The following is a 21162-nucleotide window of genomic DNA, read 5'->3' on the forward strand; positions in this document are numbered from 1 at the left end:
ACTTCTTGTCAGTGATACTTCAGGTTTTGGAATTTTTTATTGTCATATAAATGAATTGCCAGGACAGATAATAGTACTTACAGTAAGACTGCACTAAAACCACATTTACAGGAATATTAGGTGTGCACAATGACACAATGATTTTGACATCTATAATTAAAATCTTGGGGTTTTACCTGAGAAAAAAACACGTCTACCCTGCTATTTATTATACAGGGAAGGTGTGTGAGGACATAGGGAGGAATAGGTAAGCAAACCCAAGTTTAGACAGTACAAACTCGGTGCTGGTGGTGAAACTGGTAAGTAGCATCAGTGGTTAAGGTGGGCATGAAGACCTTCACGGTGTTTCTATCCCCGTTTACAGTGTCATTATGGCCAACACTGACACCCTGCATTCCTCCCTCCCTTGAGAATTCAGCCTAGTCACGGAAGCGCTACTGTTTGCTATTTCAAGAAGGAGTTTATTTGAAAACAAACAAAAGGGGTGGGTGACGCGTGCCGGGAGCCGGCTGGGGGCGCTGAGAGGAGAGAAGGGCTCGGTTGTCGCGTCGTGCAGCAGGGCGCTTTGTCGCGCTGCCGCCCCGTCCCTGGCCCCGTCCCCGTCCCCCCGGCACCCCCCCCTGCCGGTGGCAGTGACCGTGGCAGCGGGCGCTGAGGTAACGGCCGCGCCTCACCGCTGAGGGCCTTGAGGCGGCGCTTAGGCAGCCAGCGCGAACGCCCGAAGGCGGCGCACGAAGCAGGCGCTGCCGGCCCAACCCCGCCCGGCCGTTGGGCGGCCGGGGCCTGATTTCGAACGGGAGGCGGCCAATGGGAGGCGAGGCCGGGGCGGGCGCTGGGTTTGAGCCCGGCGGCGGGAGGGGCGGCGGCGGCGGCGGGGGGCATGGCGCCGCGCGGGGCCTGAGGGCGGCGGCATGGCGGAGCGGCGGCGCGGCGTGCGGCGCCTGGCCGTGCTGCAGGAGCTCCGCGCCTCCTACGGCATCAAGGTGAAGGGCGGCGGCTGCCCGCCGGCCGCCAAGACGCACGGAGCGACGCCCCAGGAGGTAGGGGGGCGGCAGCGCGGCGGCGGCGGCCCGAGGGCGGCCCCGAGCCCCCGCCGCCATTTCGGGGCGGCCGTCCCCAAGGGGGGGGGGGGAGAGAGGGCGCTCTCATAGCCGTGCTGGAGGGTGGCGGCCCCGCGTGCTTCAGGGCCGCTGGTGTGCGTAGGTTCCCCTGCTGGAACCTGCTTTATAAAGCATGGAAGTAACCCCTAGCAGAGCCTTACCGAGACCCCTGTGCAACGGATATGGCCCAGAGCTGAGTGTACCCACACGGACTTTCTGTAAAACTGCTTCCATTGCAGTGGAGATGTTACAAAATGCTGCGGTAACCCTTGGTCGCTATAAGCTGAAGATGTTGCAAAAACACACGCTCGGGTTGGGTCACTCAGAAAAGGAGGGAGCGAGAGTAAAGTTAGAATGGATATCCTCCCCCTTGTCAAAGTCAGCAATATGTTTGTAGAGTTTAGTTTTATAATTGGAAGAGAAGGTTATAAGGACTGAATAGGTACATATGTGCATCATAATAAAAGATGTCCATAAATCTCTCTGTAGTATTTAAATATTACACAAGGAAGGAAATTAAATAACAAATGAGCGAGGTAGCAAAAAGTAGAGCACAACAGCTGTTTTGCTTGGGGAATTCTGTTTCTATTGTAAAGGAACAGGCTTTGTTTCAGTTCAGTTCTTGAAATAAACCATGACTACTGATCTGTCAGCCAAAACCCAGTAAAGTGAGTGATATCAGTTATGAATTTTAAATATTGAATTGCAAGCTGCTGGAATTCTCTATTACATCATCTCATAAATACAGAAAAACATTATATATTGGAGCTAAGTTTCTCTTTGTATTCTAGGGTAGCAATCTGGAATACAATGACAGAAGCATGTGTTACTTCATTTCCCTTATCTATCATGTGATGTTTGTTTTCTGTAGGACAGATAGGCCAAAGGTGGCCTCACGGATTGGTTAGTTACTGATTAACTGTTGTCTGAATGTGGTCAGCACTTTGAATTTTAGGCAGAAATGACTGAGAATTTGTATTCATCTCTGATAACAAAAATACTATGTGGATTCATCAGTCCCTTTTGGGTTGGGGGAGAGGCTGGCTCGTGTTTGCTGTAAATTTAAATAGAAAAGAGGTAGGGTAAAAAAAATAACTTGTATTTTTAAATCAAATTGTAAGCTTCTATAACTGAAACACCTATGCAGTCACCTGAGGTAAACATTTAAAAGAAAGCAAAAAAAAAGGGGGGCAAAAAAACATGACTGAAGACATTGTGTATTTTCTAATGCTGTGATGTCATCTTGTGAGGTGAAACTATTGCAAAACTGAATGCAGAAGTTCGGGAGAGTTCTCTAGATGGTTGTGTTGAGATCAGTCCTTCCTGAAACATCAGTTTTGAGTACTTCAGATGATGAGAAAAATTACTTTTTTTAAGGTTGTGTTTCAAAGTTGTGTTGGTTTGGTTTTACTTTTTTATACTTCTTAAAGAAAAATGGGATTTTGTAAATTTGAAAAAGTAAGGTGTGATTCCAGAAGAGCCTGTGGATAAATACCCTTACCAATTTTGTGGCCTTATAGCAAAACTGACTCCTTCTGAAATAAAATACGCAAAACATACTGCAGAAAAGCTTTCTATTATTTCACAGAAATCTAGTTTGTTACCTGTAACTAGAATCACCATAGGCTCATGTATTTAGAGATGAGAATTTTTCCTGGCAATATCTCTTATTTGAAAGGTTTTCTTTTTGTCTAAACTACTTTTCTGTTTGTACTCTGTGGTATAAGTGCATTTCTGTAATAAGTAGTTGGTAATTCTGTCAACCTTTGAATAACACTGAGTTTTATCTTATAGGGTAAGATCTTTGGAGTATCTTTTCATGCGTTACCACAATCACTTGTGCCAGAATATGGGTATATTCCCAGGTAAATTAACACTGTATATATGAGAGAGAGCAAAGAAGTATAAATCTAAATAATAGTGTACTCATGGGGGGAGGGTGGGGGTATCATTTTTTTTCCCAGATCTGTTAAATATTATAGGGAAATAACAGTAGTTTCAATTGGGGGAGGAGTGAAGTAGAGATTAGATGGGGGGAATTCGGAGCCACAGCTATCACTTCTTTATGTTTGTTGTCACTGGGGAAAACAATCCTATGTATTAAGTTTTATCTATCTATCATAAAGCAGATTTTCTGGGAAAAATATGTTCTGAAGGTCAGAAGTATGTTGCTCTTCTTTCCTTAGCTTTCTGGTTGATGCCTGTGAGTATCTGGAAGAACATATTCATACTGAAGGACTCTTCAGAAAATCTGGATCTCTTGTTCGTATAAAAGCCTTAAAGGTATTCTCTAAAGTTTGTTTTTTTTTTTTTTAATTATCTGTGTTTCCCTTGATCATCTGTACATTCTAGGTTTTGGATGCTTTTCAGTCATATTTGAGTTTTAACATTGGAAGTAGACTGGTAACATTATCTGCTTTAGAAATGAGAGGGCATCCAGTCCAGCAACTGGCATACTTGACTTTTTTTTTTCCTCCTGGGAAATTGTTCAGCTTTCCAGATCTGGGGGGGGGGACGGACGGGACAGACTTGTGACTGAACAAACCTGTTAGCAGGTATACATATTGGACACTGAGGGTATTTGTTTAACAGTGTTCTCCCAGAAGGATATGTACAGGGGAGAACCAGTAAATAAATGCAAGTTATCAGATAACATCATCTGTGTCTTTTTGTAGATAGCCTTGTCACGCTTTACCTAATAACACTAAAAGTAAAAATGGGGAGGATCGGACAGTCTTTTCTGATGCAGGTTACATAAAGTTAGAAATCTGACAATACGTTGAAGGCTTCGTGTTTCTTCTGAACAATTTCAGAGTAAACTGGATCAAGGTGAAAACTGCCTCTCAGCTGCACTACCGTGTGATGTTGCAGGGCTTCTTAAGCAGTTCTTCAGAGAGCTGCCAGAACCCATCCTTCCACCTCATCTGCAAGAAGGCCTTTTCAAAGCTCAGCAGCTAGGAAATGAGAAGAAAACTGCAACTATGTTGCTTTCGTGTTTAATGACAGACAGAACAATTGAAGCTTTGCGGTTCTTTTTCAGATTTCTGAGAAATGTGTCCCTAAGGTCAGTGTAATGTAAAGCGGATGATTGTAAGCAACTTGAAGCTGGTTAACTTTCTTTTTCAAGCAACTGCTGTAACTTTCTGTGACTTTAAAATTTTCTTACATACAGTCGTTTACTAGAACTTGGGCATGGTCTTCATAAGTCCAAAGTGTTTTCTTATGAAGCTTCTTATGCTGGAGACTATTCTGGTCTTTCATGGCTGTATTTCTTTCTACTTTGGAAAGCAAAAGGGGTAACTTATGAAACTAACATAATTTGATACCCATCAGGTTTTGGGAGTGCAAGGTATATATAACATCTCGAATTCAGTAACAGTCATACAGGTACTGAGCCTAGGGTACGTAAGTATACACATTAATTTTGGTATGTGAGTACCCAAGTGAATGACTGCAATTTTTTTCAACTGTGTTTGTGTTATTTGGTCATTCTCTCTGTGCCGCTTATGTCCTGATAATTTGCATTAAGAAATACTTTTTTTTCTTGTTAAGATCCAATGAAAACAGAATGGATAGCAGCAATTTGGCAGTGATTTTTGCTCCCAACCTCTTGCACACGAATGAAAGTGAAAAGATGTCAACTACCACAGAAAAAAAAATTCGCTTGCAGGCTGCTGTTGTGCAGACATTTATTGATCATGCAGAAGAAATCGGTAAGTGATAAATGTTTATCAGAATGTCGTCTTATATGTACTTTTATACAGTTTTTCTTTACAGCTTTTTAAATAATGTTAAAAAATATTTCTTAACCAATTCAGGACAGGTACCAGAATTTATCTTGGAAAAGATTCCTGCAATGTTAGGTGTTGATGCCTTTCAGTCTACTCCCTCACTGAGGGGCCATGAAGACAGTGAAAATGAATCTCCCAGTGAATGTAAGAGGAGGAAGCACCGAAGCGTTGGGGGTAGGTATGTCGTGTGAAAGCTTCAGCAAGTGAAACATTTTTTTGCAACTTTATGTATGCTGACCCTGAACAGATTAGACTTCTAGAAGCACAATATTCCTGTGTAAGCTAGAAATTGTCAAAGAATCAGATATAATATGCTGATATATCTTCCTTCAAGGGCTAGTAGTATGACAGCACTGTTGCAACTGTGTATCTCGTGTATGGGATGAAGAAATTTAGGGAAATACACTGCTGAATTTACATATCTTGCATATATGCAGGTTGTAACTCATTAGTTTTTCTCTCAGTCCACAACATTAATTTCTAATTACTTGCCAGCCATTGTTTTTCACGTGTGCGATACATTACTACTGAGTTCTGAAATACTTAATAAAGGATAGCAAGCCTTTATAACATAAATCAAATTAGTTTCAGTGAGATTTAAACCAACCCAGCAGGGGTTGGTTTAGTTTTAATCTTTTATTTTCGGGCAACACAGATGTAATATAACAGATTTATACACACTTTTGTTTTCTCACTTCTAAAAGCTCCAGGCTTAATTGTTTCTAAACCTAGATGGATGAGAAGATGGTGTTTTGGTTGTGGTTTTTTTTTTTATGGTTGAATAAGGCAAGGACTGTATGAATTTCATTGAGATCTGTACTTTTTTTAGAAAAGTGTAATACTTATTACCTTGAAACTAAGAAGCTATTTGTCATTAGAATGTCTGCTAATATCAAAATACTAGGAATACGTTCTTGTTAAGCAACAGAAAAGCACTGAAGCTACCCACTTGTAGAAACTCAGTGTGAGTTCTTATTCAATATTTTGCACTCTATCGTGAATCTGTTCTTTTATTTGTAGTGTAGCTATTCAGTAGGTTGTTTGAGCTAATATGGACAATTGCCCCAATATGGCTAACTGAACGGCTTCTGTTCTGTTAGACTTGGTTCTAACTATAGGACTGATCTTTTATGTATTGCTGTAAAAATATGAATATATATTTAGCTCATATACTTGGAATATTAAACCTGACAGCAGTTGACATTAACAATTTACTACTGTATATGTTTAGCCAAGGCAAGCTTTTGTGTAATGTGCCTTTTCATTTCTTTGAAGAAGGGAGATTATCCAGAGTTGCGAAGTGATAAATGTTTGTGAATGTTCAAATTTTCAGAAACAGCAGCTAGAATTTGTAAATTCTATGGAGTATATCCTGGTAGGAGGCAGCTTCTACTCTTTCTCCAGATGTGATAGAACACAGCGTTACTACGCTTCATCTTCTTTCAAAGATGAGTTTTGAAAAACTGCCTGACGCTTACGGGACACTACCAAAGAACTACTTCAACCTTGTAGTTTGCTGAGCTTTGCAATGAACATACGGAAATACAGTTGTAGGATGCAGCAGCACTTAATAAAAATGCTTCTGGTTTACTCTCTTAAAAGCAGGAAAACCAGTAAGAGCTCATGCATATGTTCTACTGGGATTCATTTCTCAGAAGAAGAAAGAAAATAATTGTTAAGAGAAAAGTCGTAAGTTATTTCTTTGCAAGATGAAAATTTCATACTTGTGTTTGGGCCTCTGCCCAAAGCGCTTTTCAAGTACAGGAGGACTGCCCAGTAAAGTCTGTGAGAAAGTCTTCAATGGATACTTTCTAGGTGTGCCTACAAGAAATCAAGAAGGCATCTCTTTATATTGACCAGTAGAATTTACTACCAAAAAAATTGCTGCCTTTGCATGATTTTTTTTTAAAAAGGGGGGGAAAAAAAAAAGAATTTTATTGTGAAAGCAACAAAAACTATATGCTGTTCAGAAGGTCTAGGCTTTAGGTTTCTGTACGTAAAACAGCCATTTAAAGTGATTTATTATATCTCTCTGAAAGAATACAAGTTAAATTTCAGTTGAAACTAGAGCAAGTCAAATTTCATATTTGAATTTGATTTGCTTGGTGTGTCTTACGTTTCAGATATTGTTAGTGGAGCATTGAATAAATTTAAATCTAACAGAACACCCTCCACTACCCCTCAGCAAGACAGAAGCGGTAGGTATCGGTATATTTGTACTAAATAAAGCGCATGCAGTATCTTCTGGATTTGTAGACTATATTTTACAATGAAGCTCTAGAGCTTTAATTGAAGATAAGCAATTATGTTTAAATTGTGTAAAACTTGGAATATAGTTGCATTTTATTGAGGATACTGCATTTAGTTTAGTTCTTGGAGCAGCTATAATCCCTGCAGCAGTGCACTGTGGTGTTCTAGCATTAGAATTTGCGCTTTTTATCTAATGCACATTAAGGCTTCAGTGCAGTAGTGCAACACTATCTTGAGAATGAATTTTCACTTTTACTTTCAAACTTACAGAAAAATGACTATACTTAACTTCTTTTTTCTAATACCTATATTTTATTACTATGTGGTTTTGGATTTTCCTTTCTGGTACTCTAGCTTGCGTGCCAAAAAAAAAAAAAAAAGGAGGGGGGCAAAAAAAGCCTCCAACAACAAATGGCTGTACTGGCTGCTTTTGCCTGTTCAAAATGCATGCACTTTGGCTAAGTTTTTACAACCTCTTTTGGGGGTAAAAAGAAAATAAAACTGTAGTTAGTAAACTGTCACCCTTTTAAGCTGTTGTTGAAAACTTTGGTTTTCTTAATTTCAGTCCTTTCATCAGTGACTCCTGTGGTTCTTACTCCAAGTACCAAGCGTAAACTTCCAGCTGATTGCTCTCAGGGCTTGTCCAGCAAGAAGAGGCGATCTTTTAAGCATAATTTTGCTTTTGAGTTATTACCAAGTAGCATTTTTAACAGCAGCTTGACACCAGCATCAGGTATAGTGCTTTCATTTTTTTCTTTGCTGCTTGAAGTTTTTATTTTTCTGTAGCATGCAACCCAATTGCAACCCAACTTCTATGGTTGCTACAAGCACCAGCCTCACTTAAATAAAAGCAGAAGTTGAAATTTCAATTTCAAGTCAGTATTGCAGAAAATAAGCAAAATATCTACTCTGTTAAGACTCTTCTTCAGTGTATTATCTCTAAGTCCTTATCTGAAAACTTCATGGTTATTTTAAGATCATGTATTTTGTTTCTGTAGTTCACTTTGAAGCAAGCCCTTCTGTGTCTCTTGAGTCATCTCAAACCTCATTATCTCCTTCAACTGGTGGTGAAAATCATTTGTCTAGTACAGGGAACAGAAGAAGTAAAAGACTTGCGAACAAAAAGCTATACAGGTAATTTGCCTTAAATCAGAAGCAAAAAGCAAATCGATCTAGAACCCTTTTGTAATAAAGTGTAAAATTTTGTTTGGTCTTCAAAATTATACTTGTGTGTTTAAAACATTAGAGATTTTTGTAGTATTCTCAAAATCACTATACGTGGCAAAATGTGACTCAAGATCTGGTGTAATGGCCTCAAAAGAACCTTCCTGTGCCTATTAAAAAAGCTTGGCATGAAGGTAATAGAAGAATTCAAACCAGAGGGAATAAAATAAGCATAAAGATGTTTTCATTCCCCTCCTTAAGAGTTTTGTGTTACTTTTTCCCTTCTGTCTTCCCAGGGCTGAATCGGGAAAAACAGGTTGTTTTTCTCCAAAGATCAGCCGAAAGGAGATGGTTCGTAGGTCATTACGCTTGAAGTTTGGTTTGGGGAAAAGCAACAGAGATGTAAGTATGCTGCTTTTGTTACAGTGCAAATTTTAATGTTATAAAGTTTGGGGCACTGCTTTTCGCTAGCTGGAAGGACTTATTTGCTAATGGTGGGACCACAGCACAAATGGACCTGCTATCAAGTACAAGAAGCTATAGGTTAATTTCCATAGCAGTAACTGATTGTCATTGTTTTGGGTTTGTCTGTGATGGTGCAAGAGGCTGACGGAGCGCAGCTGGGGAAGCTGACCCGAATTCACCAAAGTAATATTCCACGTCGTACAATGTCATGCTCAGTGATACAACTGAGGGGAAATATTTTCAAAGTAGCCAATAGTTGCAGACTGGCCGGGCATCAATCAGTCGATGGTGAACAACTGTTTTTGTGTCGCTAGTGAGTTGTGTGGGTTTTTTTCTGTTTTTGTGGCAGATTTTATTTGTTGACTGGGTGGTGGACGTCTTTTTTGTGACATTATATTTGTTTTTCCTTGCTTCTTCCCTTCTGGCTCTCCCCCAGCCTTTTTGAGGCAGAGCAAGCTTACCTGACAGTTTGAGTGAAACCACCACAGTTCTGATCAGTCGTTCTCACAGTTCTTGAACCTCTTGTTTTACAGCGGCTGTGTACACAATCACTGTATTCAGAGTGTGGTTAAGCCTGCCTTGCTGTAGGCAGGCTGTTCCCTACTTAGGTCTACAGAGAGCTGAGGAAAGATGAAGTATGACCAGGAAAAAGCTGCTATGGCTATGATTTGCACAGCCTTTTTCTAGTGGCTCCTCTGTAAATGAGATTCCAAACTTACAAGTTTGTATAAGGCTCTAACTAACACTTTTTTTTTGTTTAAGAATATTGTATCAGGATGTGCAGTTGGTAATAGATCTGAAAATATTGGAAGGCGTCTCGCAAGTCAACAAGGTTTGGAAAGCAGAGATGAATGTGCAAGAAGAGATGTACTCTTCAGCCCATACATCAGTGAAAAAGTCTGTAGGAAAGGTAAATACCTCACAGAACGTATTACATTGGAAAAACCCTTATAAAGCAAAAGTCACATTATGCAGGGAGGTATAAAAACAGTTGGTGTGTTTATAGCTAGTAAGGTAAAAGCTCACTGAATGTTAGTGTCTCCTGGGGAAAAAATGGTTTAGGACAAGTTTATTGTGTTTTTAATATGTGTTAGTCTTCTGCTAGTTAAGCATGATGAGATGTGACTTTAGTTCTTCATATTATGACCTTTTTTTTCCACACCTGAAAATTCAGGTTATAATGGTACCTTTAAATTCAGTGCTGCTTTGGTAGCATTTTTTTTATTTTTATGCAAGAATTTTGCCTATACTGGTCCTTTTAAATTGTAAGACCTTATTCATAAACACCCGTGATGTTTATTTTTAAGGTTCAAAGAATGTGAGCAAGTCAGAAGAAAACTTGTTAACTCCAAAATGCCATGATAAAGTAGTTTACAGAATGTCGTGGAATAGTCCTACTGTTACAGATTCTCAGGAGATCAGCAGCGATGAGGGAATTTTGCCAGGACATGCTGAAACAGGAAACAGTTCTTCAGAATCTGCTTTCGTATTTGGAAAACCACCAGTTGTTCCAGATGAACACAGACCCACAGCTGTAGACAAACAAGACAACAGGTTAAAACCCTGTGAAGAGGAAAGTAATGTGACTGCTGAAACATTACTTAAAGTTAAACAAGCCTTCTCTGAATCTGGAAGTAATCTTCAGAGTCTGATAGCTGATACAAAGTCATCTTTCTCAAATGTACCAGGTGAAACATTAGGTGAAACTCTGTGTCTCACAGGGCTCAGTCCAGAGAAAGAATTGGCAGCTGAACTTTCAGGAAGTCCAGCAACTGCAGACTCCAGAGAGCTGTTCCACCAACAGAATCAGTCTTATGCTATTGATAAACAACAATCAAACAAAGATGCAAGTAAAATTTTGGAGAAAAAAAGCTTCAAAACTTCTATTGAGATTGAACTTCAGGTCCAAAAACCAGACGTAAAAAATGTAATAGAACAACTTCCTGTGCCACAAGTACAGGCCAGGGAAGATGAATCAACTGTTCAGAACCATCCAGCAAAAGATGGCATAAATAAATTAGATTCCTTTGGAAGAAAAGAGGAAGTAGAGTTGACACATTCACAAACAGTTGAAAACTGTATATTAAAATGCTGTAATTTAGAAGAAAATACTGCTAAACTTTCTGGGTCAGGACAGCTTCCTGCTTTGCAGTTGCCTAGATCAGGAAATGAAGTAGGCAACCAAGACTCGCAAGCTGAAAACTCTGATAAAACTTCAACTAAAACATCGTCTGTTTCTGACCATGGAAAGGTTTCTGACCACATACAATGGTTCAACAAGCTTTCCCTAAATGATCCAAGTTCTGCAAGCAAAACTAAACCACCTCTTAAATTCCAGCGCACTCCTGTTCGACAGTCTGTAAGAAGAATAAATTCCTTATTGGAGGCTAACAGAAGATCTGTAAGCTCTCAGATGGTTAGAGGTAATGATGTTGGTTCACCACTTGTTAAATCTTTGAGCTGTGATTCTGCACTCTCCTTCTGTGCAGAAAAGCCCTCTAAGAATTCCACAGCTTTTTCACTCAGGAGTGAAAGTACATGTGACCAAGCTTCTACATCTCATAGTCAGCTTGACTTAACATCCAAATCATGTCGTAGATGTCTAAATCCATCAGACAAGCCTGATGTTTCTGTAAGAACTACTGGAATCTACGAACAGAAGGTGACTGTTCTTCCATCAAAGTCTGTTCTAGAAGATCTAACCAATCATGAAACCGTGAAATCTAGTTTAAAAGCTAATGCAGATGTAAGTGTTCCGTGTTTTGCTCCAGAAAAAACTACTGTTGCAAGAAGTGCTCCAGGAAAAGAAAAAATTCGTTATAGAGGCTCTCCAAAGAATCCGATATCTAAAGCGAAACTGCTACCAACTGCAAAACCAGTAGACTTATAAGTTTTAATATGATTGCTAAATGGGCTTATCATAACTTGGTTAACCTTTGGAAAAACTAAATTTTTGTTTTCTGATTTACAAGTTATAGACTTGTACAGATAACAATTTTGGTACAAATAACAATTTTGGTTTTATGTTGGTTTTTTTTTTAGTTAGGCTTTTTTGTAACTGCTAGTTCACCCAAATGGATTTGATTTTTTTAAGCCTGTTTTTACAAATGTTTGCATTAAAGCTCACACTTGATTACCTCAGCTTCTAAAAGCATGCTGCGTGTCCCAAAACAATTTCTGCAGCGTTTAGACTAAATACCAGTTCACAAAAAAAATCTCAGACATTTAAACTGAACAGCTGTGAAGAAAAGACTTGGTGATGAATCTTGGTACATTTGTTTTCTTTACTTTATAGTTTCAAGTGTATTGTAGCGCTACTCTGATATTTAAGTTGGACCTTACACCAGCTCTACTTCTTCTGAGACGTTTTTAATTTCTATTGGAGTAAAGTGGGAGCACAGTTTCCTTGTTAAGTAAATGAACCATAGTTTGATGTGTACAAATACTGAAAACCTGCTGTTTATTCAAGCAATGAAAGTCTTAATATTTCATCAGGTGATGTGTTCTGCAATACGTACTATATATCTTCAGTTGTGAGCAGTGAAATGTTTTAGTACAAAAAGATAGTCTTAACTTATTTTTAGAGCTGTATGGTAGTGTGAACTAGATGGTGCAGAAGCAGAGTTTAGATGCTGATTATGTTGCAAGGGAGATGAATGTAAGAAGCCATAGTCTGTTAAAAGTTGATTTGCACAAGCAAATGTTTACATCTTTTGGAATGAAAACTGTTTGTTTGTCATCGGTTGTAAAATTATTTAAGAGTAAACACTTAAACTGTTAGCTTTCTGTATGTGCAAATTCTTTATTGGCAAAATACAAGAGCTGAAAGCACTGGATACTTTTGGTTTTAATAAAACCATGTTTTTTGTCCCTTCTGAGCCCATTCTTCTTTAGCGACTTACAAATATAACTTATGTTGTCGTACAGACTGTGGGATTCAATGAGTAAATCTGAAAGTGCTCAAGTCAAATGACTTCTGGCTCTCCTGGTTGTTCAGTGGGAGATAAATATTGGTGATTCTCATTACCAGCAAAAGGCATGATATAAAATAACCTAGCAAGAGTAGGCTTTTAAACTGGTGTGTTGATGAAAGAACTCTCTCAGTGCTTTCTGTCCCGCCCCCCCCTTCTCACATACTCACTGATTCACGAACTGGATTGGTTCAACCCTCATGGAAACCTCGTGAGGCCCAAATGAGTTGCCTTACTATTGCTACAGTGTTGTTGCGACCTAACATTGGAAAAACAGGAGGAAGCAAACAGCCACTACAGGGTCCTAACAAGATTGTTTGGTGTTTCTGCTAAGTATCAAATGGGTGAGTTTCATGAAGTTAAGAGCCCATGTAACAGTTCACCATCATCTAAGGAGGAAGCTACTTCTCCCTGCTCTCAGCTATGTGCTCCTACTCTCTAGTTGGCAGCCACATCAGACTGAATGTAGTAGACTGAATATAGCCATCAGAGCACCACCTTTTTTATCATTTCAGCTGAGAAGTCCTAGGAAAGTAGCTGCAAACTGTCACAGCTAGTGAAAGGGAGAAGAGGTACGCGGTGAAAATAGGACAGAAGCAGGTAGAAGTAATGACATGAGGAATGAAATGAGGTCTGACCACTTCCGTAATAGTAAGCTGCCATGCCATTTGGTGTTTGAAAGGGTGAGGCTTTTCTGTCAATTAGTATTCAAAATATTCGGTACTCGTGTGGCTTTGACTGCATTGTGGATGGAGCATCCCTTGTTTGGAGTGGAGCTTTGCTGATCAGGGATCCACAGTTGGAACTATTCTGCATGCTGTCATCATGCAAGGAGCGTAAAATACACTTTGGGTTTGTGAATATATGTTGCTGCCTTTAATCATTGCCTTCTCTGTTAAATGTCGTTATGGTCTCAAATACTGAAAGATGTTTTTCTTGCGTAATGCCAAGGTACAACAGATCTCTGCAGAAGTCTGCACATTTGCAACTGATCAGTATCTTGACGTTTCTTGTAACTTGTACTTCAGAAGCCTTAGGTTTCTAGATTTAGTGACCTGAGACGTGGGGTATTAAAATCCAAATTCCCAGTTGTTTTCTTCCATTGGTACTTCAGGCTGTTATAGAGCTGGGGGTGCTGGGAGTGTGAGTATTGCTAACTTGGTAGCAATTAAAGGACTTCACTAACTAATGGTTTTGAGACCCTAAGCAAGCCAGAAAGTAGACTCACTTCTAGAAGGCTGGACTAAGGCAACTATGAGGCCTTAAAGTAAGTGAGGCGTTACCTGGAAGAAAAAAGAAAAAAAAAAAAAAAAAAGGCTGCAAACTGGTTTTGGTCTTCCATGCAAGCTGGCCTTCAATTAGTAGACTTAAAAGTACAGGGGAGAGAGATTTTGGTGGGGGGCTGATACCATCCTTTAAACACTGGGGAAGGTTGTCACCTTGATGCTATCACCTATCACTTGAAAGTGATAAGCTTTGTTCTTAGACATTTTATAGAACTGTTTAGACATACATGATCATTTTTTGTCAACATGTTTTGAAGAAAGGGGTTAGAAATACTAGATGCCCAATAGAAATCCCTGCTGCTTAATCCTGCAAGTTACTGAAATGTAAAAATGTGCTAAGGCCAAGCAAAGGCGAGCCGTCTGCAGCCGAAGGTAGCTCCTGCATCTGCTGTGCTCTCGAAGGTTTTCTGTAGATAACGCTCCTCCTGAAATGGAGCGTGTCAAATTCACATCACCAGCAGCTATTACTTCAAATAGCCTTCAGAAATGATTGCTTTGCTGAGTGCTATTAAATGACAGACCTCACTTAGCGAGATCCTTTTATTGTCTTGTTGTTGTTGTTGTTGTTAACCTCCGCTGGAGCTGGTGTTTGCAATGTGCTTAACCCGGAGCCCTGTGCCCGGAGCACTTTGCCGTGGTGCTGCCAGCCCGGCGTTGAGCTGCGGATCCCTTTATCCAGGGAAGGGAAACCTCAGCGGGAAGCCATTCCCCATCCCTGCAGCACAGTCAATCCACCAGCGGCTCCCAGCTTAATTTTAGCCGATACTGGAGATCTTCCGTACGGCATCCCCATGCGAGCTTTGTGACATTTTTCGTGCCCCCACCCAGCGCCAGGTGCCGGGGAGGCGGGCGGGGGCCGGGGCTGCGCACGGAGGATGCGCGGCCGCGGAGCCGCGCCGGGATCGGGAGGGAGGTGAGTGCGGCTCGGCTCGGCTCGGCTCGGTTCTGCACGGCTGGCGGCCTGCGGGCAGCAGCCGTCCCTGCCCGGGCTGGAAAAAGGTGGGGGGCCGTGAGCGGGACCCCCCCCGGCGGCGGCCCGAGGCCGGAGGTGCGGAGCGCTGCGCCGGGGCCGCGCACAGGCGCGAAGCGGAATAGTCCCGGCGTGGCTTTTTTTTTTCGGCCATTTTTGCCTCAAAGTCATTTTAAGGTGCCTTGTGCTGGCTGCAGGGAGGAGGAGGAGGAGAAGGATGGGGGGCTCCGTGTGCCAAGGGATGGGGAGATGCGCGTCTTAACCGCGCCGGGAGAGGGGCGCTCAGAACAAAACGCTCCGATTGCAGTTCAGCCCCAGACAGCAGCACGGTTTTTGCGGTGGTGGTGGTGCTGATTTTGTTGTTGTTGTTTGGGTTTTGTGCCTCGCTCAGCTACCCACTGCAGCCGCTTGGTGAAAGGCGTTTGAGGGAGACAAATGAAACCTCTTCGCTCCAGGTGATGCGAGTGAGACACGGAGCTCCTTGTCCTGAGGCAGAGATAAAAGCAGGGTGCAGGTTGTTCGGCTGTCCCTAGCGCTTCGTTTAGGGGCAGTGCGAGGAGACACGGCTCCCATCTGGAGAAGGCTTCGTGCCGAGCCCAGGGCTCTGCACAGGAGCATAACGAGCCTACGGGGGCGGGGAGGGGGATGCTCGCTACACGAAGCCGCGGATCCATCTTGTCTGCAGTGGCTGGGTAACGAACGGTACAGGGAAATGCGAATTAGGAAACTGATTTTGTCAGTTCACTGTTTTCTTTTAGAAGGGAAGACCCTCTCCCCTCTATTTCCCTCTGGCCCCCACGGATTTTCAGCAGCCCTGTAGGCTGCGGTAGTGAGCCGTGATGTGTGATGGTGGGATCAGAAGAGGTGTTTCCAGCACACATGCTGGACTTTTTTTCCATTACCATTTATAATCATTTTTTTTTTCTCTTTCACAGGCTACAAGTGGCTACCAGAATGACACCCGCCATGCTTTGTAACGTGGTGTTCCTGCTGGCATTTGGATGGGCTTCGGCTTTCAACCACAGCCCCAGGACCCCGGACAGGGTTTCTGAAGCAGACATTCAGAGGCTCCTCCACGGGGTCATGGAGCAGCTGGGCATCGCCAGACCCCGTGTAGAATATCCAGCACACCAGGCTATGAACCTAGTTGGTCCACAGAGCATTGAAGGTAGCAAATTTCTGCTTTGAGTCATGGAGATTTATTGATTTACTGTTGTATCCTTTGATAATATTTATTGAGACAATATTTATTGTCTTGCATATGCAAGAATATCATGTATATGCAGAATATCCTGAACTTAAAATCACAGGCTTCTTCACCCTGTTGTTGTCCAACCATCATCGATCTTTTAACTTCCTTAAAGTGATGGCTTTGGTGGAAGAAATAGTGGTTTTTTGTTTGTTTGTTTGTTTTTTTACCTACAGGCTTTGTAGAAGAAAAAAAAATTGTCTTGATAGTATCTGGCCTCTAGTACCTCAAAACAATGATTTACAAAACACTCCCCCAGTATTGTGTATAAAATATATCCCATATATATATTTCACATGAAATAAATGTGAACTGTAGAACCCAAATCTCACAGACTTTTGGAAACATTTGCGGACTGGAAGAGACCCACTATTTGCGGTGTCATACAAGATAAAGGGAGAAACCTCGTGGGGGCGGATGAGTTCCTACGTTCCCCAGAAGTCTGTTCTGCCCTGGGGAAAGGACCAGTGATGTGGTGCACAGGGCTGTGGGTGGCGTGGAGCCCCGAACTCCGGCTGCAGGAGTGAAAAAGTCACAGTTTCTCTTCTCCTTGCATCCAGCAGTAGCACCTCAAGACTGTGCTGCTCTGATGAATACAAAGGACTCAGGTTCATTTTTTTGGCCAATATTTCTGGTCTCAGTGGAAGTAAAGTTTCCTTGGAATCAGTCTTTTATAACTATGCAAACCATCTGAAATATCTGGCTCAAATGTTAGGGTATTAGGATAATGTTGCAAAATGCATTGCTATTTGTATTAAACTGGCCTTTATTTGGGGATTACAGCAAAAGGTTGAAGGTATGCAACTCGGAATATTATGGTTAATATGCAGGCACCAAAACAGAGCAGAAAACCTCAACCCTTCTCTGTCTCGCCATTAAGCCAGTTTGACATAGCGTAGCAAATTGCTTGAAAGTTCACAGCAAGTCTGTGTCCCTTGTTTTCCTCACATTCAGATCTCAGGATTGTCGTAGCCAAAGAGATAAAACTGCCCTAATGAAGACGAAGAAGAGGACTAAAACTGAATATGCACCTCCACCAGATAATTGCAGACCTAAGTTTATATATTTTCTAAAGAAACTTTCATCATCATCTGCTTTTCTGCAAACATATGTGAGAGAGAGAGAGAGTAGGCTTAGAGGGTAAAATTTGGTCCATGCCCTTTCCTCCTTTATCAATGTTTGTATGCAGAGGAACTGGGGCAGACTGGTAGTTTTGGTAATTTTCTGGTAATTTTACTCTCCATCGTCCTCTTTTCCCCAGACTTTTTTTTTCTTTTTAACCCCAGAAGTATAAGAAATAGCAAATCTCTGACCCCTGTGTGTGTGTATACATATATGTTATTATTTTTTGAAAAGCACATGATTGTGTTTGAGCGTGTTATGAAAAGTAAATATAGACCTAAGATAAATATTTCTTCTCAGCTGTTTGCCATTACTCTTTAATTACAGTGTTAGCAAAAACAGATTAAGACTCTCTTCTCTTAAGTATTAAAACTTTTCCGGTACTTGTGAAACTATAATAACATTAGTCACCCACAAAAAGCAGGTTGTACAACCCTTTTTTTTTTTTTTTTAAATAAAAATACTCCTTTTCTGCATATATAATAGTAAAACTGAAAGGCAACCAATCCAATTTGTTTATCATATTTAACATTCTACTTTTGATGAGACGAAAAAGACTTTCAAAAAAAGATTCAATTGTAGATGTTTAACAGCCTATTGAGAAATCTTTGCAAAAGCAGAGATGAATGATAGCAATCTGTATAGAAACAGACATGTAAATCCAGCCTTCATGTCAAACATTTCATAAACTCTTCTGTGGTAAGCTTTTCAGATAGTAATCTCTTGCTCTTTCTTTGGTTTCTTGTGGTGATATGTATCTATTTATATACAGTTATATAGATATCTGATGAAATAGTTGATTAGAAACTTCAGTTTAAGAAAAAAAAGATACACTTTTGAATGTTTTGAAAGTGTTGGTTCCAGTTAACATGATCTTATAGCATTATACATAACATTTCTTATCCTGCCTTTTTTAAAAGTGCATAGAGCTCACTAAATTTTCACTGTGTTTCTTTTTAAATGTAGACCATGCATGACAGGATAGCTAATCCAGCAAAGCCAGCATTTCATTCCCTACCAGTGATTTTAAATATTACATTACGAAACACTTCGGAATTAACAGCGCTCTATTTTATCCTCTTTGTATATTTATTTTTGTGTAATTGCAGCAAAAATTACATGGTGGGTTTAACTTTCCATTAGGTGTCTACTTTGGAAACAGAACTGCTAAAATGGCATGGTAAGACACATTCAAAATAGCCTAGTTTTGCAAGAGATGTGTAATACTTCCACATACGGTATCTGTCTGAAAAGCTGCAGTTGTGGCTGCTTTCCCCGCTGTCTGCCCACTAATCTGTTATTGCCAGGAGACTGACATTCCTGACCTCTGAGCTGCTCCCTTCAGCCAGCATTTTCTAACCAAAACAAAGTAGGAAATGGATTAAAGCAAGGGCCTTGTCCCTTGGTGAGGAATGAGGACAGGAGGGCTCCCATGAGCCATTGCCCCATTACGGGCAGAGGAAGGGTAGTGATTGGTACAGTAATAATATTGTGACCTTCCTTTCTGAACTGGCATCTTTGGATTGGTGTGGGGGTTTTGTGTTTTTTTTTTTGTTTGGTTGTTTTTTTGTTGTTTTTTGCTTTTTTTTTTTTTTTTGAGGTCATATACAAATATGAGGCAAAATTCCATCACGTGATTTAGAAGCAGAATTTCCTCAGAGAAAGACACTCTGGTCTCCGTTCTGCTGAACAGAACTTGCAGGACTTTGTGGAGTAAGGTTTCTGATGGTGCTGAGCTCTTCGGGCTCACTTGTGCATCAGATGCCTCTTGGCCAACATACGAGGACTTGAACTGAGAAGCAGCAGCACAAGAAGCAGTAGCATGGGGTATGAAGTTCAAGCCAAAAAGCCTGAGCACAGGTGTTGGCTGACATGTTGTAAGTGGATTGGCAGAGAGACAACTTGCAATTAATATTCCCAGTGGTACATGCATAAACAGTAAACAATTTATACTTGAGCTACAGAAAAAATAACTGCACATGTTTTTAGATTACATCAGCTCATATTCTTAGGGATTTGTATGTGGGCTTTCCCCAATGTAGTTACACAATTATCACTGGCCAATAATTGTGTATGCAAGTGCTTTTAAAAATCTACAAGATATTAGAACAGAAAAGTAAGAGGGAAGGAAGGGCAGAAAGATAAGGGCAGAAGTACTACAAACTCAAAAACAAAGGTCAATGGGAGTTTTCTCTTCAGATCAAGCGGGGAGGCTGGGACTGGAATATATCACAGCAAAACAGGAATTTCGTGCTAAACGTCATCTGTACCAAAGTGGTAATTCACCAACTACTCTCATGAGGTGCTCTCTTTGTTGGGAATTTTTGCCCAAAAGTTGGGAAGAGTAGAAATGCATATGAAACTCATTATCTGTCAGAAATTCTGAGCTGCCAGGAGTGTTGATGTCTGTCCATTTTTCACTCTGTAGTTTGCAGTGACCAATGTGGACAGTTAAACCATGCTTCATCCCATGCCAGCGTCATCACCACCAACCCACGGATGATTCTGGAATGCAGATGTTTCTCATCTCGATCATGTCTTGCACCTCAGAATAACAATTAAAAATAAAAAAGTCACAGTTTAACAATTTAATAAATTTATTATGTTCCTACAGAAAATTGTTTGGAGCATGTTTTTCCTAACAAAATGTTTTGTCAGGCATTGCCCCACCAGCTGTAGCATAGACCTGCAGCTGTGTTGATAAGTGTGGCTGCCATCAGCTTCAATAAAACCAGGATTACAAAAGATTTTCAAAAGGCCAAGGTTTCACCAATTACATGTATACTTTTGCAAATGAGGTGCTGTCAGGGAAAAAATAAGTTGTGTAGCTTTGGAATTTGGAAAAATATTTAAGCTGCCATAATATAGACAAGTTTATGCTAGCTGCCTTATTATAATGAAATGTTTGCAATCTTCTGAGTGATTATCATAATAACCTTTTCCAACTGAATAAGATCTTAATTTTATACATAAAAATACTATTGCTGCTAGTTCATAAACAGATTTCCTAATTATGCCCATTTTCCAACTGCGTTATCTACATTTTTTCCACTGTTAATCATCATATTTTGACTTTAAAACACTAAAAATCAGGTCAAATATGTTTCAAGGAACTATATATGGTCTTTCCCTTCCTCCCTACCTCTCCCCCCAGAATAAAGGTTAGGGCTTACTTGGCAGTAGTCAGTAAAGTCACAAGCTTGCTATGTACCAAAGGCAACTAGAAGATGCACGTTTCAGAAAATACATTTTTCAGCATGCTCTCTTTCCTAAGTGACCAGATCATTTTCTTCTTGATGGACAAAAGAAAAAAAAAGAAAAAAAAAAGGAAAAAAAAAACAGACAACCAAACAAAAAACCACCAAACACGTACAGCTTGCTATTTAAAATATTTTGCCTTTTATGTTGAAACCTGGAAGTAGCGGAGTCTACTTTTTTCTCCTTCCTTTGTGTCTGTCGATTTACCTGTTATCTCAGGTGAATCTGCTAAAATAGGAGTAGAGTCTAGCAGATGCCTGACATCAATTTCTTGGCAGATTAAACTCTCCGTCCACTCCAGTGTGCCTATCACCGAAGGAGAGTGAAGGTCCTGAGGACGATGGGAGCGAGCGGTGGCTTTCCCCTCCCAGGGGCCGTACTGGCCACCAAGGCGACATCAGGCCTCATTTTCTGCTGGAGCTCTCTGAGCTGAGTGGAAGCAGTTTGCAGGATTCACAAAAATGTGAATTAGGAAAAGATACATTGGAGTGACTTAACAGTGCTGCAGAGAGGAAGAAAAAATACATAAAAGCAAA

The 21162-nt window shown here is 40.7% G+C and overlaps 2 protein-coding genes and 1 long non-coding RNA gene across 8 annotated transcripts in view; all 3 read left to right on the forward strand.

Moving 5' to 3' along the window:
* Positions 1–839: 839 nt before the first annotated feature.
* Positions 840–12641, forward strand: ARHGAP11A (Rho GTPase activating protein 11A). Of its 2 annotated transcripts, XM_083839675.1 has the most exons (12): positions 840–1040; positions 2895–2965; positions 3287–3383; positions 3914–4164; positions 4653–4813; positions 4919–5065; positions 7015–7089; positions 7707–7874; positions 8140–8275; positions 8602–8707; positions 9533–9680; positions 10078–12641. In XM_083839675.1, exons 1-12 carry the CDS (start codon positions 912–914, stop codon positions 11658–11660), a joined length of 3072 nt encoding a protein of 1023 aa, XP_083695801.1. In that variant the 5' UTR covers positions 840–911; the 3' UTR covers positions 11661–12641. The 2 variants fall into 2 exon arrangements, with proteins under 2 accessions (XP_083695801.1, XP_083695802.1); XM_083839676.1 differs by lacking the exon at positions 7015–7089 and having other exon boundaries at positions 844–1040.
* Positions 12642–14753: 2112 nt separating this feature from the next.
* Positions 14754–21162, forward strand: part of SCG5 (secretogranin V) — a 29268-nt gene continuing 22859 nt past the window's right edge. The window contains exons 1-2 of one of the 5 annotated variants that reach the window (XM_083839686.1): positions 14754–15026; positions 15933–16165. In XM_083839686.1, coding sequence (XP_083695812.1) covers positions 15952–16165 — 214 coding nt within the window. In that variant the 5' untranslated portion in view covers positions 14754–15026; positions 15933–15951. Of the gene's footprint in view, positions 15076–15307; positions 15453–15627; positions 15690–15932; positions 16166–21162 lie in introns of those variants that run through there. The other 4 variants (XM_083839683.1, XM_083839685.1, XM_083839684.1 and 1 more) reach the window with 4 other exon arrangements.
* Positions 18510–19986, forward strand: LOC310900938. The gene is made up of 2 exons (XR_014585472.1): positions 18510–18548; positions 19797–19986. It is a non-coding gene; the product is annotated as an uncharacterized lncRNA (long non-coding RNA).

This window comes from Anser anser, assembly GCF_964211835.1.
Source record: "Anser anser genome assembly, chromosome: 5".
Classification (NCBI taxonomy): Eukaryota; Metazoa; Chordata; class Aves; order Anseriformes; family Anatidae; genus Anser; species Anser anser.

Bases quoted from the DNA above. Each gene is read 5' to 3' on its own strand.
- ARHGAP11A (XM_083839675.1), top strand. From the start codon at position 912: ATGGCGGAGCGGCGGCGCGGCGTGCGGCGCCTGGCCGTGCTGCAGGAG. The intron at 1,041-2,894 runs GTAGGGGGGCGG...TTTATCTTATAG, and splicing joins ACGGAGCGACGCCCCAGGAG to GGTAAGATCTTTGGAGTATC. The intron at 8,708-9,532 runs GTAAGTATGCTG...TTTTTGTTTAAG, and splicing joins TGGGGAAAAGCAACAGAGAT to AATATTGTATCAGGATGTGC.